This window comes from Columba livia, chromosome 17, assembly GCF_036013475.1.
Source record: "Columba livia isolate bColLiv1 breed racing homer chromosome 17, bColLiv1.pat.W.v2, whole genome shotgun sequence".
NCBI classification, from domain to species: domain Eukaryota; kingdom Metazoa; phylum Chordata; class Aves; order Columbiformes; family Columbidae; genus Columba; species Columba livia.
Window position 1 is genome coordinate 4,470,978 of NC_088618.1, and position 12,151 is coordinate 4,483,128.

The following is a 12,151-nucleotide window of genomic DNA, read 5'->3' on the forward strand; positions in this document are numbered from 1 at the left end:
CCGCGCCATGACGTCAGGTGCGCACGTGGCCCCCGGTTGCGGGCTCGCGCCGCCGGTCCGAGCTCGCGCCGCCCGGTGCGGCCCCTTCCTCACTTCCCCCCCCAACCCCCCTCATCATCTCCCGCATCCGCGCCATGAGGCTGCAGCCGGAGCGGTGCCGAGGCGAGTGGCGGGAGCTGGAGGAGGAGTTCCGGCAGCTGCAGGTGAGGCGGGGGCTGTGCGGTGCGGTATCACCGGGACTCGCCCGGCGTGGCATCCGGTGCGTTCCCCGGTTTTGCTTTTGCGGGCGCCGGCCCCGCTCCCGCAGAGCTCCCTCCCAGCCTGCGGCAGCGCGCCCAGCGCGCTGCCGCAGGCTGGGAGGGAGCTCTGCGGGAGCGGGGCCGGTACCGCCGCGGTTCCCCCGCTTGCAGCGGTGCGGGAGGCTCATCCCCTCCTCGCTGCGCACAGGAGAGGCCCCGCGTGGGTTGTGCCCGGCAGGGCCACGCGTGCCCGGCGCCTTTGCTGCAGGCCCGGGGTGCACACACGGAGCCCAGAAACACCGCTGTGCCCGGGTGCAGGTGCTGCGTGCACACGGGACATCCCAGAGCAAAGCGCGGCCGTGCCCCGAGTGTGGCTGATGGGGCACACGAGGTGACACGGTGCCCTGGTGGAAAAGAGGGACCGGGTGTTTTCCCGCACCCGTAGCACAAGGAGTGGTGCGGGTGATGCCTGTGCTGCAAGCAGCACCTGGCCACGGTTTAATTCCTGATGTGGGATGGGAGAGACTCCAGTGCTGTTTATCTCCCTTGCAGGAGCATGTTGAGGGACAGAAAGACCTTGAAGCAGAAGCTGAGAGCTGCTTCTGGAAATGGTTTTACCTCCAGAAACCTTCTCTATATGTCATCAATGCCGCGCTTGCACGCATGCTTTAAATCTCCTAGCCGGTTTTAAAACACGACCGGCTGTTCTCGCTCTGCGTGGCTGTTAGCCTCTTTTAGGCTGTTAAACAGAATGTGCACTGCGAAAAAAGGCGTGATTTCCAAATTTAGCTTGTTGTCTTAATTAAAAGTCAGTTCAGGTTGTGGGCTTGTTAACAGAAGGAAAGGTGGTGGGTGGGCTTGGGGGGGGATCACCAGCTGCTGTGGTTTTGTTGATCACTTGTTTGCAGTGAATCCTGCATGCACCGACTGGCCTTCTTGCAGGGTGAGATGCTGAAGTCTGACCTAAACCACAGCAAAATGTCCCAAAAAATGCCTCAGTTTCTGTAAAAGGAAAGTAGAAATGCTTCTATGTGCTGGTGGCACAAGGTATCGTTGCCCAGTGGGGCAACTGTAGAGGTGAAAAGTTGGGATAATGTCCATTATCTGAAGCTTCAGGGCTCACAAGCAGAGTTTCTTGTAGTTGTGTTGTAGGTTCTGGGTCAGGGGCTGTGTCCTCCTCCTGCAGAGGAGAACCTTGGACTCTGGTCGTAGCTCTTGCCCCTGACGTGCTGGGTGGCTGGTGCCACTTGGGGCTGCACTTGTATTTGAGGAGCTCTGATCTGTGGGGCTTCAAAGGGGCTGATGCTGCCGCACAGCAGCACCGGGCATCCCTTGGGGCCGTGGGGACCAGCCGTGAGGTGGGGCCAAGGGACATCCAGGTTTGTAGAGCAATTCTAAGCAGTTGCATCTGTGGGGTTTTATAGTTCGGGTTGCCAGGGCAGGGCCTCACCTCTGGAACAGCAGCTTCATTAATGTGTTTAAGCCGTGCTGGATCGGTGCTGGTTTGATGTCGCCCTTTCCTTGGTTGTTTGTAGGGGTCCCTGTTGACTCCCAAAACCCAGGGTTTTGCTTGCTCGCTTCTGAGGTGAGGACCAAATGCAATATGTGACCTAGAAGAGCTTTTCATACCCATTGTCTTCTCTTCTCCTGCAGGAAACGCACAAAGTTTACAGGCAGAAACTGGAGGAGGTGACCAGCTTGCAGACGGCCTGCAGCACGTCCATACAGCGGCAGAAGAAGACGCTCAGGGAGCTGAAGCACAACCTGCAACGGTAATGGGAGACCTGGAGGGTGAAGGAGGTGGGGTGGGTTGTTTCTCATTCCCAAACAGCTGAAATACTTGGATTTTTAGCATTTTAATACACAGTCTGTGCCACAGTGGTAATTTTGCTCCATATTACTCGAGTCACCTCAGTTTGTCACAGCCCAATAAAATGTTTGTAACCCCATGAGAGATGGAGTCCTGTCAATAAAGAAGGTCCCAGAGGGAGCCTGTGTGGCTCTGCATCCTTGCAGCAGGTCCCGTATGCCGCAGAACCAAACAGCCTTTGGTCCATATGTTCTGCTTGCTGAGCAGAGCTTTGCCCCGTAAACTGCATTGGAAGACCAGCATCAATCCTTGAACCTGAAGGTGTAATTTGCTGATGGTTGGGTTTACAGGAGGGAACTGATCCCCAGGAGCCACAGGTTAAATTCCATGTATGCAGGTCTGAAAACACCACCTCCACCACCACGGGTTGCTAACACCGATGTGCTCCGCTCTGTTTTACATTAATTGGTAAAACCACAGTTTGGTAAATCATCATCTGTGTGTGGTGTTACGTCCTGAAATACTTTATGCCTGAAAAGAGCAGCTGATTTATAAATCAGCTGGTTGAAATAACCTACAATGGCATAAACCAGGCAGTGAAATAAAATCATGGTAAGCCAAATGATACAGCAGGAATACAGGAGCGATGTGCAGAGTGTCGCTGACTCGTGCTCTTTAACAGCACGCGCTTTATGAGAACATTATTTTCCTTTAAATAAAAAGGTAAAAACATGAACAGGAATATCTCGGTCTGTTGTTCTTGCAGGTGCAAGCCCAGAGCGAGTCCTGAGGAGTTTGCTCTCATTCAGGAGATCAGCACCCAGATCAAGGAGAGGCAAAATGCCTTTTTTGACATGGAAGCCTACTTGCCCAAGAAGAACGGGTACGTGTTTCACCGGGCGGGCACGCGCGCTGCAGGAAAGCTGGTTTTCTTAAGGTGTTCAAGCAGTGATGTTCTCAAAGGATAGTGTTGAATGTAGAACAAATACATGTAAAACTGGATTTGTCATAAACCTCTTGCTGAGCTGCTGTGTCAGTTGTACAAAGAATTCATTAGCATCTCCCTTATGAGGAAAGGCTGAGGGAGCTGGGGCTCTTGAGCTTGGAGAAGAGGAGACTGAGGGGTGACCTCATTAATGTTTACAGATATATAAAGGGTGAGTGTCAGGAGGATGGAGCCAGGCTCTTCTCGGTGACAACCAATGATAGGACAAGGGGCAATGGGTACAAACTGGAACACAGGAGGTTCCACTTAAATTTGAGAAGAAACTTGTTGAGGGTGAGGGTGGCAGAGCCTGGCCCAGGCTGCCCAGGGGGGTTGTGGAGTCTCCTGTGCAGACATTCCAACCCGCCTGGACACCTTCCTGTGTAACCTCATCTGGGTGTTCCTGCTCCATGGGGGGATTGCACTGGATGAGCTTTCCAGGTCCCTGCCAGCCCCTGACAGTCTGTGATTCTGTGAAGTGTATGTAAATGTACTGCTTGTAGGCAGTGCAGATTTTCTCGTTAAAATAAAAGTAACCCTGCATTGGTGAGAGATCGTGCAATTTGCTGTTTCACACTGATGTTGTCCTGTGCAAATTTTTTAAAGACTAAATCAGCACAGGAATTTGCTTTGTTTTTTTTTTTTAAATAGCACTTCCAAGCAACTTCAATTCCATACTTCACTCCAAGCGGGGCTGGTGGGACAGGTTACTTTCAGTTGTCAAGGGCTCTGTGATACTGCAGCCCCTCGGAAGTTTCTATCAGCAGCTTTTCTTCCAATTTCTCCCTGTTGTTTTTGGTTTTGCATGGTGCACGCTACACATCTTGCCCTTAGACTGTAGCACAGAAAAGGAACCAGGAAAATAAACCTTTTCTCTCACTTCTTGGAAATACTGACCAGTTTTTTAAGTCTAATTGTTTAAATCCTTTTCTGTAGTCTATCTCTCCAGTTTGCCCTAATTAAGAACCTACAGCAAACATGGTTTTGGCAGCCACGTTGGTCTCTCCAGCTCTGATTTGTGTCATCCTGTGGTCTTCCAATAAAACAGACTTTTTGGGTCTGCTCCTGTTTTTTTGTCTTCCAGCTTGTACTTGAACCTGGTGCTGGGAAATGTGAATGTAACTCTCCTGAGTAACCAAGCAAAGTAAGTGAGCGCTTCCATGCATGCAATTTTGGGGTTCTGTGGGGCCAGCTGTGGATATGGGATGAAGTCCAGGGGTGGGAATGGTTTTCTCTTGGATCTGATGAAGATGGAATGTTAAGGGTGGGCGTCAGACTGGGACACGGGGCCAAGCAAACGCTTCGTGAGCTCCGATAGATTCTATCCATCGTTTGCTTTTAAGCCCAGCCTGTTGCCTTAATTGTAAGGTGTTTGGGTTTTTTTTCCAATGAAAAATGGTGTTGTGATTTCTAGGCATACAGGCCTCCAGAAAATGTAGATTTTTTTTTAAGTTTATTGTGCCAGCCAGAAACCAGCTCTTGTGGATTTAAACCACTGAGCTGCCTTGCAGTGTAATGGCCCTGCAGATGGACCATGTAGGTGAAACTCTGCCTTTCACCTCTGTCTGCTGCCTCTCTAAGTCCTTCAAGAAAAACCTCTCTCTGGCCTTGGCAAGTAGATTTATATCCTGTTTGAAAAAAAACTGAAGCAATGTTCCAATTAAACACCATTTAGCATCTGTGTGAGGCGTGAGGCTTCCCACTGGGTGGCTGTTTCCTTCCAGGTTTGCCTACAAGGATGAATATGAGAAGTTCAAGCTTTATCTGACAATAATCTTGTTACTCGGGGCCATCGCCTGCAGGTTTTTTCTCCACTACAGGTAAGGCTGTGTTTTCACTCCTACCATGAGATGATGTTTAGGCTTTGAGCAGTGGTGCTGCCCCAGCAGGAGGCACAACTGTCGCTTCTGCACCGGTTCTTCACACTAGCAGCACCTGTATTTTTGGTATTTCCTTTTCCTTGTTTAACTTTTTTTGAAGTCCCTTGTAACTATGAGAAGTCCAACATCGTGTTTCCTGATCTGTCGTTTTGCTGGCATCCTGCTGTGCTTGGGAACAAGCAGTTGATTTTGCCTGCGGGTTGTCCCAGGCAGGGACCTGCCCCATGCTGCAGCTCTGGGATTGCAAAGGCAACAAGAGGGTTTGTGTGAAATGGTCAGACCTGAAGTGTTATCTCTAGCTTGTGATAAAGTGTCTGAGCACCAACAAGCTTCCACTATTCAGTTTTGCTTGAAAAGCATGAAGGTGTTGGAGCTGGGCACTTCCCCTGAGGTCTGTGCGGGTCTGGGTGAATGCAGGATCATATGATGGACGATGCTGCTGTACACGGAGGCTGTCCCGAATCCCCTTGGCTTCAGGGCTTTGCAAATGACAGAACAAAAACATACCTTTTTTTACCCCCAGAGTGTTGTGCTCTTCTGCTCTTTAAGTTGATTGGATTTGTATAGGTCTCAAGGAATCTCCTCATTGAATTAGCCTGGACATGCCTCTCTAAATTGGATCATCCGCTGCTTCCATGGTGCTTTCTCTCCTTCAGAGGGGTTTAATGTCATCTCTGGGCACCTGCTGATCAGCGCACGATCTGCAGCGTTGTGTTTCCAGAGGAAGGGGCTTGGCGGTGCCGCTCTGTGTGCGGTTCTGCCCGTGGGTTAGAGATGCTTAGGCCTGGCTTTGTGTCCCTGGCCTCACTTGGGCAGGGTTTTGTTCACCCAGGGGGAGGGAGGAAAAACAATCTCTGAATGTGTCTTTATAATTAACAGGATTTCTTTTTCTGTGTTTTATTTTTATCTGTTTGCCAGGGTGACAGATGAAGTGTTTAACTTTCTGTTAGTGTGGTATTACTGCACACTGACGATACGGGAAAGCATTCTCATTAGCAATGGCTCCAGGTACTGTGTCACTTGCAGAAACTCTTTAAAGCATGAAATGTCCTTAAAAGCAAAACAAGAAACAGAAGTGAACTCCGCTTGGTACTGAAACCCAGCAAATCCAAGATCCCGATGCCTCTGCACGATCTGTTGTCTCTGTCCCCCTCCCTGGTCACTTCCAAGGGCAGATGTGGCCACCTGAGGTTTGAGGAGGGAGGAGAAGATGCAGCTCCTAAAAGTCCATAAGTTCTTGGTCCAAAGCATTGGATGTTTTTGGTAGCCATGGGTTAGTTGTAGATGTGATCTGGGGTGTAAAAGTGTGTTTTTGGTGAAAAGACCAAGCCGAGGTAGCAGCTCTACACCCTGTGGTTAGCATGGCCATCCCACAGGCCGCTGCTGTGTGTCCTGAAGCATTTGACTCAATTACAGTCGTGTTGAGGGAAAGCTGGTGGTGGGGAGATAATTGTAGAGAGAGCTGGGAACACAAGTGAGCCCTGGGAGAAGTTAACTGGAAGGTGATCCTCACTGCAGTCCCTCAGTTCTTTACGCACCCTTAGCGGGGTGGGGAGGTCCTGCTGGTGAGTCGTTCCTGGACTATTTCCCTTGGGTCTGGGTCAAGAAGTTGCTGGAGTTTGCATTTGTGTAACTGAACCTGGAGTCTGGTGTTGGATTTTAGCAATAACCTGATGGCTGCGTGTCCCCAGTTTTCATCACCCAGACAGGCTGGCGCAGGGAAACTGCAGCAGTCGCCGCGTCTCTTCCCATGTGCGTTGGTTGGTGGCTGCTGCTGCAATGTTTGCAGCTCCCTGTTGCGTTAATTAATTGGGCTCTAACTTGTCTTGTTTGCCACCTTTTGAGGAGCCAGCATCCTGTTAGCCCAGAGATAAAGTTCTACATCTAATGATGTAAAAACGGGCTGGTTTCTGGGAGCTGCTGGAGGACAGGGTTCCCAGCGCTGGTGTGGGCAGCAGGGATGAAGCCATCGCTTCTGCAAGCACGGCTGTCCCCAGGGCTGCGGGTGGGGGTTCCCGTTTTGGGGTGCTTTCCAGAGAGGGGGCATTGCTGCGGGGCCAGACATGAAGACCTAAAAACAAAACATGAGGGTGTAAAGTTGGTCACAGTGACTCGGGTGCTGTCTTGTCTTAGAGGTCACACAACTTCTGTTGGAAATGCCCTGAATTAACCTATAGTGTTGGCGTAGTTTCCAAAGCAGTGCTATCCATGGCCACTTCACTTCTTAATTCTGCCTCGCTACAGCCTGTGCTTGCTTTGCTGTGTTTTTTCTGAGCTTTCTGCAGCATTCATATCTGAAAGAAACAGCCACCTCATAGGAAGGACTTAGAAATGTCACTTATTTGCATGGCACTGGAAAGTAAAACGGTGTGTGGGCTGAACCTTGTGTGTCGTTAGTCACCGCGGTACCTCGTGCTGTGGGAACTGCTGCTTCTTGCTGTGCTGGGAGCTCGTGGGAACACATGAGATGTGTCCTGGTCCTGGGACCCCCTTGTCAGCTGTGGATTCCTGCCCCAGCTAAGCTGTATTGCCAGGACAGTGCTCCACACACCCCTTTTGCTTGAGCAGGGCAATTTTGTTCCCCATCCTTCCCCTTCTCCCAAGTCAGGATCATTTTTTGTCTGTAAAGCCTGAACTTGTGACGCTAAACCCCATGTTTCTCGTCTAACTGCCGCGTTTTTTCTGTTCAGGATCAAAGGCTGGTGGGTGTCTCATCACTACGTCTCCACGTTCCTGTCTGGAGTGATGTTAACGTGGTGAGTCTGATCTCGCTCGCTCAAGGTGCTTCCAGCCCGTTTCACGCTGTTCGCATCATCTATTTAAACCCAGTGTGACCATGAAGCTGTGACCACACAGGCACATGGTGGAGTGTCAGAGATAAAGTTTGTCTGATGTTGCACATGTTTTCAATGATAAATACAACACTGCAAGTTTATATTTACATTGCTGATTAAAAAAAAACAGAAGGAAAAAAGCAAAACCCTAAGCTGTAGTTGTGCCAATAGCAGCAAAATCTCTGCAAGTCTCCTGATTTCTGTCTCTGTTTAACCGAGCAAACAAGCGGCACTTTGCTTTAGAGGGAGGACACCACAAAATGAATCTGTTTGGTGCCTTTACTGGACCCAGATTCCAGAGTATAAAGCCAAAAAGGCAAGTTACCTTCCAATGGGTGGTGGCATTGGTCAAAGAACACGATGATGCGCCCCACGTGTGGCCCCTGCGTAACCCATCTCAACTTTGGCATGAACTGATTAGTTAATAATTAATTTATAAACAAAAAAAACCAAGAAACCAACAAATGTTTCTACTCCTGAATGTGTAAGGGGGTGACACAGTGGCTGGAGCAGAAGGTCCCATGTCTGTCCTTACCCTTAGGATAAGGAGCCCAACCACCCCCTTCTCCACACTCAGGCTCCCAATCAGCTTTGATCACTGCCTGGGGAAAACTGCAAAAAGCAAATGAATAAGAGGGGCAGCATTTATACAGACTTGAGAGGGCAAACCTAATCAATCTGCATTGTGACGTGCGGTGTAGGATCCTCTCTGGGCCCCCGCTGGGTGCAGCGGGCTGGGTACCAGCTGCTCGCTTCGCTTGCTAATGGGATCCGGCTTGGCGGGGAAGGGGACGGGCACTGTGTCATATGCTTTTCATCAAACAAATGGACCTCCTTTGTGTTTTGCTTTCAGGCCAGATGGACTCATGTACCAAATGTTTCGCAGTCAATTTTTAGCATTTTCAATATTTCAGAGTGAGTATCTCCTACGTTGTTAGTTCACGGGATAAAATAGTTTTGTATCATACAAGCTTAGAAGAAAACACTTCTGCTGGCTAAATACAGGAGTATTAAACTCTAAAAATGTAAAGATAGTGTACAAATATAATAATGCAATGCTATTGGATTAAATGTTATTAAAATAGTTTGTTACGTTTATCGTGCTTCTGAATAGCCAATGCAATGATTTTTTCCTTCTGTTTCTCCAGGTTGTGTTCAATTCCTACAGTATTATTATCAAAGGGGCTGCCTCTATAGACTCCGTGCTTTGGGGGAGAGAAACCACTTGGACCTTACAGTGGGTGAGGTTTTCTGTGACACTTTGTGTGTGAGGTCCTTGCCCAGGTTGTGGCTGCAGTGATGGGGCGAGGGCTGCAGAGCTGCCACCTGCTGCCCTGTCCTGAGGCAGCGACACAGGCTCTGATCCCCCTCCCCAGTCCTCTGATCTCCCTCAGCTCTTGGCAGGGTTAAGATGAAGGTTTCATCCTCATCTTCGTCCCCCTCCCATTACCAGACCTTCAAAAGTCTGTATTTTAAATGGGTTGGTTATTGCGGAGCAGGATGGGAATAGCCCTTGGGGTGGTCTGGGTGGGATGGGCTGCAGCTCCGGCCCTGGCACTTCTGTGCTCACCTGCTGCCTCTTTGAACATTTCCAGAAGGATTCCAGTCCTGGATGTGGCGAGGGCTGACGTTTCTCCTTCCCTTCTTGTTCTTCGGGCACGTAAGTTGAGTGATCCCATTCCGCCCTCTGTGGCTGTTGCAGCACCATAGGAAGGTGCTTTGGATCAAAGGCACCCGTGGCAAATGTTTCTAAATTTACAAGCAATGGAATAGCTTTTTATTTTTATTTTGTTAATTATTATTATTTTTAGTTCTGGCAGCTATATAATGCAATCACACTTTTCGGATTGTCGAGGCATAAGGAGTGCAAAGAATGGCAGGTGGGTGTTGGTTCTGTTCACAAAACACATGGGGTGGAGGGAGAGGGGGTGATTGGTTACATTCTTAAAGATATTTGAGCATCTGACCCCATCTAAATATCTCAGAATGTACAAGAGAACTCAAAATAAGTGGGGAAACTTGCACCCATGAGTCACCAGACATGGGTTACACATACAAAAATATGATGCAAAAAACCAGTGGCGGTGGATCACTTAAAAATATACTATCCCCTTTATTGCCCCACTTTTAGGGATCCTTCCACTTTTTTTGTAGTTGCTGTAACCCATCAAATATGTCTATCAATCTTCCAGGTGTACAACTGCTCCTGTAGATCCAGATTGGACCATATCACGTGTGGTGGTGCAGATAACCTGCTGTTGGTCAGATCTTGTTGTAGCTGGTGCACTCACTTTGTTCACTGGCTTAATGGAACACAGCGATGGGTCATTGCCCACAGCTGGGCCACTGCTGGTTGATGAAAGTGTTTGTAGCACAATGTTAATCCGTTGGATTGGACTTAATGGTTTGATTTTACTGCCTAGTAGAGTCCAGCAATGTTGAGTATAATCCATGTTGTAATATTGAAAAGTAGTAAATGCTACTTAAATGATCATGATAAGAATATCCTCGATATTAGCCCACACAGCTGGATGTGCGGATGTGTGTTTGGCCCCGATCTCTCCCCACGTGTTAACAGATCCCTGGATTTGCCACCCAAGCCCCATCAGCTTTCACTTAACCGTGGCCCAAGCAACACCCCCCACCTCTCACCTTTCCTTTTTCTCCTCCTCTGCCGCTCTCAGGTTTTCGTGTTGGCGTTCACGTTTTTGCTGCTCTTCCTCGGGAACTTCCTCACGACTCTCAAAGTGGTGCACACTAAACTCCAGAAGAACAAAGACAAAACGAAGAAGCTGTGAAGCCCCCTCCCCGGCATTGGCTTTGGGACCGATCCCGCTCCAGACCCCAGCTGAGCCGGGGACGGGCTCGCAGGGACTCGTCTGTCCCCGTTTTGGCGAAGGATACGGACTCTGCCAGCACAGACTCAGTATTACGCAAGCATGGCTCTGCAGTCCTGCTCTTTACGTATATTTAATACACAGTGTGTTTGCGTTCTTTTTTCCTGTATATAGAGCAGCATGCGCCTGCCCAGCGAAGCGCCAGCGTTGGGAGAATGTGTGATCTACTGTAATTCCAATTCTGGAATGATATTTAACACTTTCCAATTTTATTATTTGAATTCTGGGTACTGGACTTGCGAAGGTTCACGGACACTCCAGGTTGGTCAGTAATACGGACTAAATGCTGTGTTTTAAAGGCATTTGCTTAGACATATTTTCAGTGGCAATACTAACCTGTGTGTACTGTGAAAAAAATGCCCATCTTTGTACCATACTGCTGCTATATACACTTTAAAAAAGCTATTTAAAGAAGAGAAATCTTCTTTTGGAAACAAAATCAAGCAAGCAAAACCAGCTGTGAAAAGGCAGGGAACTCTGCTATCCTTCTAGGGAGACCAGGTCATCTGTCCAGGCCTGGAAAAGACACAAAATAAACCATTCAATACACACCTGCTTCAGTCCCTTGCTAATACCAAACACACTGCCCTTCAGGTTGGTTTTTTGAGATGCCGTTTTTCCTTGAAAAGGCCTTGATCAGTGGCAATAAGGGCAGTTGTGCTTTTCTGTTTTCAGTGTTTTTTGCTCCCAGTGCTGTTCTGGAAAGAGGAGGACAGACTGAGCAGAAATAGTAAATACTTCCTTTAGATGCTGCACTTGCATCGATAAATAAGAGAATGTTGAACACTCATTCAGGAGGATGGCAGAGGACACATCCCAGCTCCCATCCTGCTTAATGCCTTGTGCTGCTTGAACTTCAGCTTATTCAAATAAGCTTGTTTTGGGTGCTGGAACATTGTACCTCAGGCACCACTGAGAGCTGCGTTAGGCGGCGTCTTTCCCATTGGCCAAGGTTTCCTGTGAGCTTGCACAAGCCCAAATTGGGCACACGCTTTGGCAGAACGTGCGCTGAAGTGATGCCCTTCTCCCAGTAAACCTGTTTATGAAGAATTATATATGCACTACAGACTTGAAATGTTTTCATCAGTTCTGTTGCTGCGAGGCCGGCAAAATTATCTTTAGTGTCGCTGTCCTGTGGGCATGAACAATAAATTGCAATTTGCATATTTTAAGCAACTTTCACACTAGCTGGGCTGGATCTTGCTGTGGTTTGACTTTTGCACAGCCTGTGAGGTTGGATTTTCATCCTTTGAGCTCTCTGCTTAGGAAATGCACATTTTGAGAGGGATGCTGGAGCCTGGATGGGAGCAGCGGACGCGGTTCACCAGGGGTGGGGAGCTCTGTGCCGGTGAGTAACTTGAGTTCTGCAGCATGAGGAACTCGGATTAGAAAAGAAAGATTCCTGCTGTGGAGCTGAGGGTAAACACGGTAACTTCTCTGCATTGATGTTTCGGTTTCGTGATCTGCGTGTTTTATTGACAGGTGTCTTCTTGTAGAGAAAAGGCT

General features: G+C 48.8%; 1 protein-coding gene and 1 long non-coding RNA gene across 3 annotated transcripts; one reads left to right on the forward strand and one right to left on the reverse strand.

Annotated features, from left to right (window-relative positions):
• The first annotated feature begins 9 nt into the window (after positions 1-9).
• On the forward strand, positions 10-11,196 carry TMEM120B (transmembrane protein 120B). Of its 2 annotated transcripts, none has more exons than XM_065032956.1 (12): positions 10-203; positions 1,893-2,011; positions 2,816-2,932; positions 4,119-4,178; positions 4,759-4,854; positions 5,833-5,922; positions 7,605-7,670; positions 8,602-8,663; positions 8,897-8,989; positions 9,344-9,408; positions 9,560-9,628; positions 10,433-11,196. In XM_065032956.1, exons 1-12 carry the CDS (start codon positions 135-137, stop codon positions 10,544-10,546), a joined length of 1,020 nt encoding a protein of 339 aa, XP_064889028.1. In that variant the 5' UTR covers positions 10-134; the 3' UTR covers positions 10,547-11,196. The 2 variants fall into 2 exon arrangements, with proteins under 2 accessions (XP_064889028.1, XP_064889029.1); XM_065032957.1 differs by having other exon boundaries at positions 17-203; positions 9,560-9,632.
• LOC135575615 (uncharacterized) lies at positions 6,495-10,504 on the reverse strand. Its single transcript, XR_010466700.1, has 3 exons — positions 10,401-10,504; positions 9,319-9,497; positions 6,495-6,985 (listed from the first exon to the last, which is right to left on the reverse strand). It is a non-coding gene; the product is annotated as an uncharacterized LOC135575615 (long non-coding RNA).
• Positions 11,197-12,151: the final 955 nt, after the last annotated feature.

What these genes read in the sequence shown, in the direction of transcription:
- TMEM120B (XM_065032956.1), top strand. Translation starts at nt 135, where the DNA reads ATGAGGCTGCAGCCGGAGCGGTGCCGAGGCGAGTGGCGGGAGCTGGAG. An exon ending in AGGTTTTTTCTCCACTACAG is followed by an intron (nt 4,855 to 5,832) that starts GTAAGGCTGTGT and finishes TCTGTTTGCCAG; the next exon opens with GGTGACAGATGAAGTGTTTA. An exon ending in AGCATTTTCAATATTTCAGA is followed by an intron (nt 8,664 to 8,896) that starts GTGAGTATCTCC and finishes CTGTTTCTCCAG; the next exon opens with GTTGTGTTCAATTCCTACAG.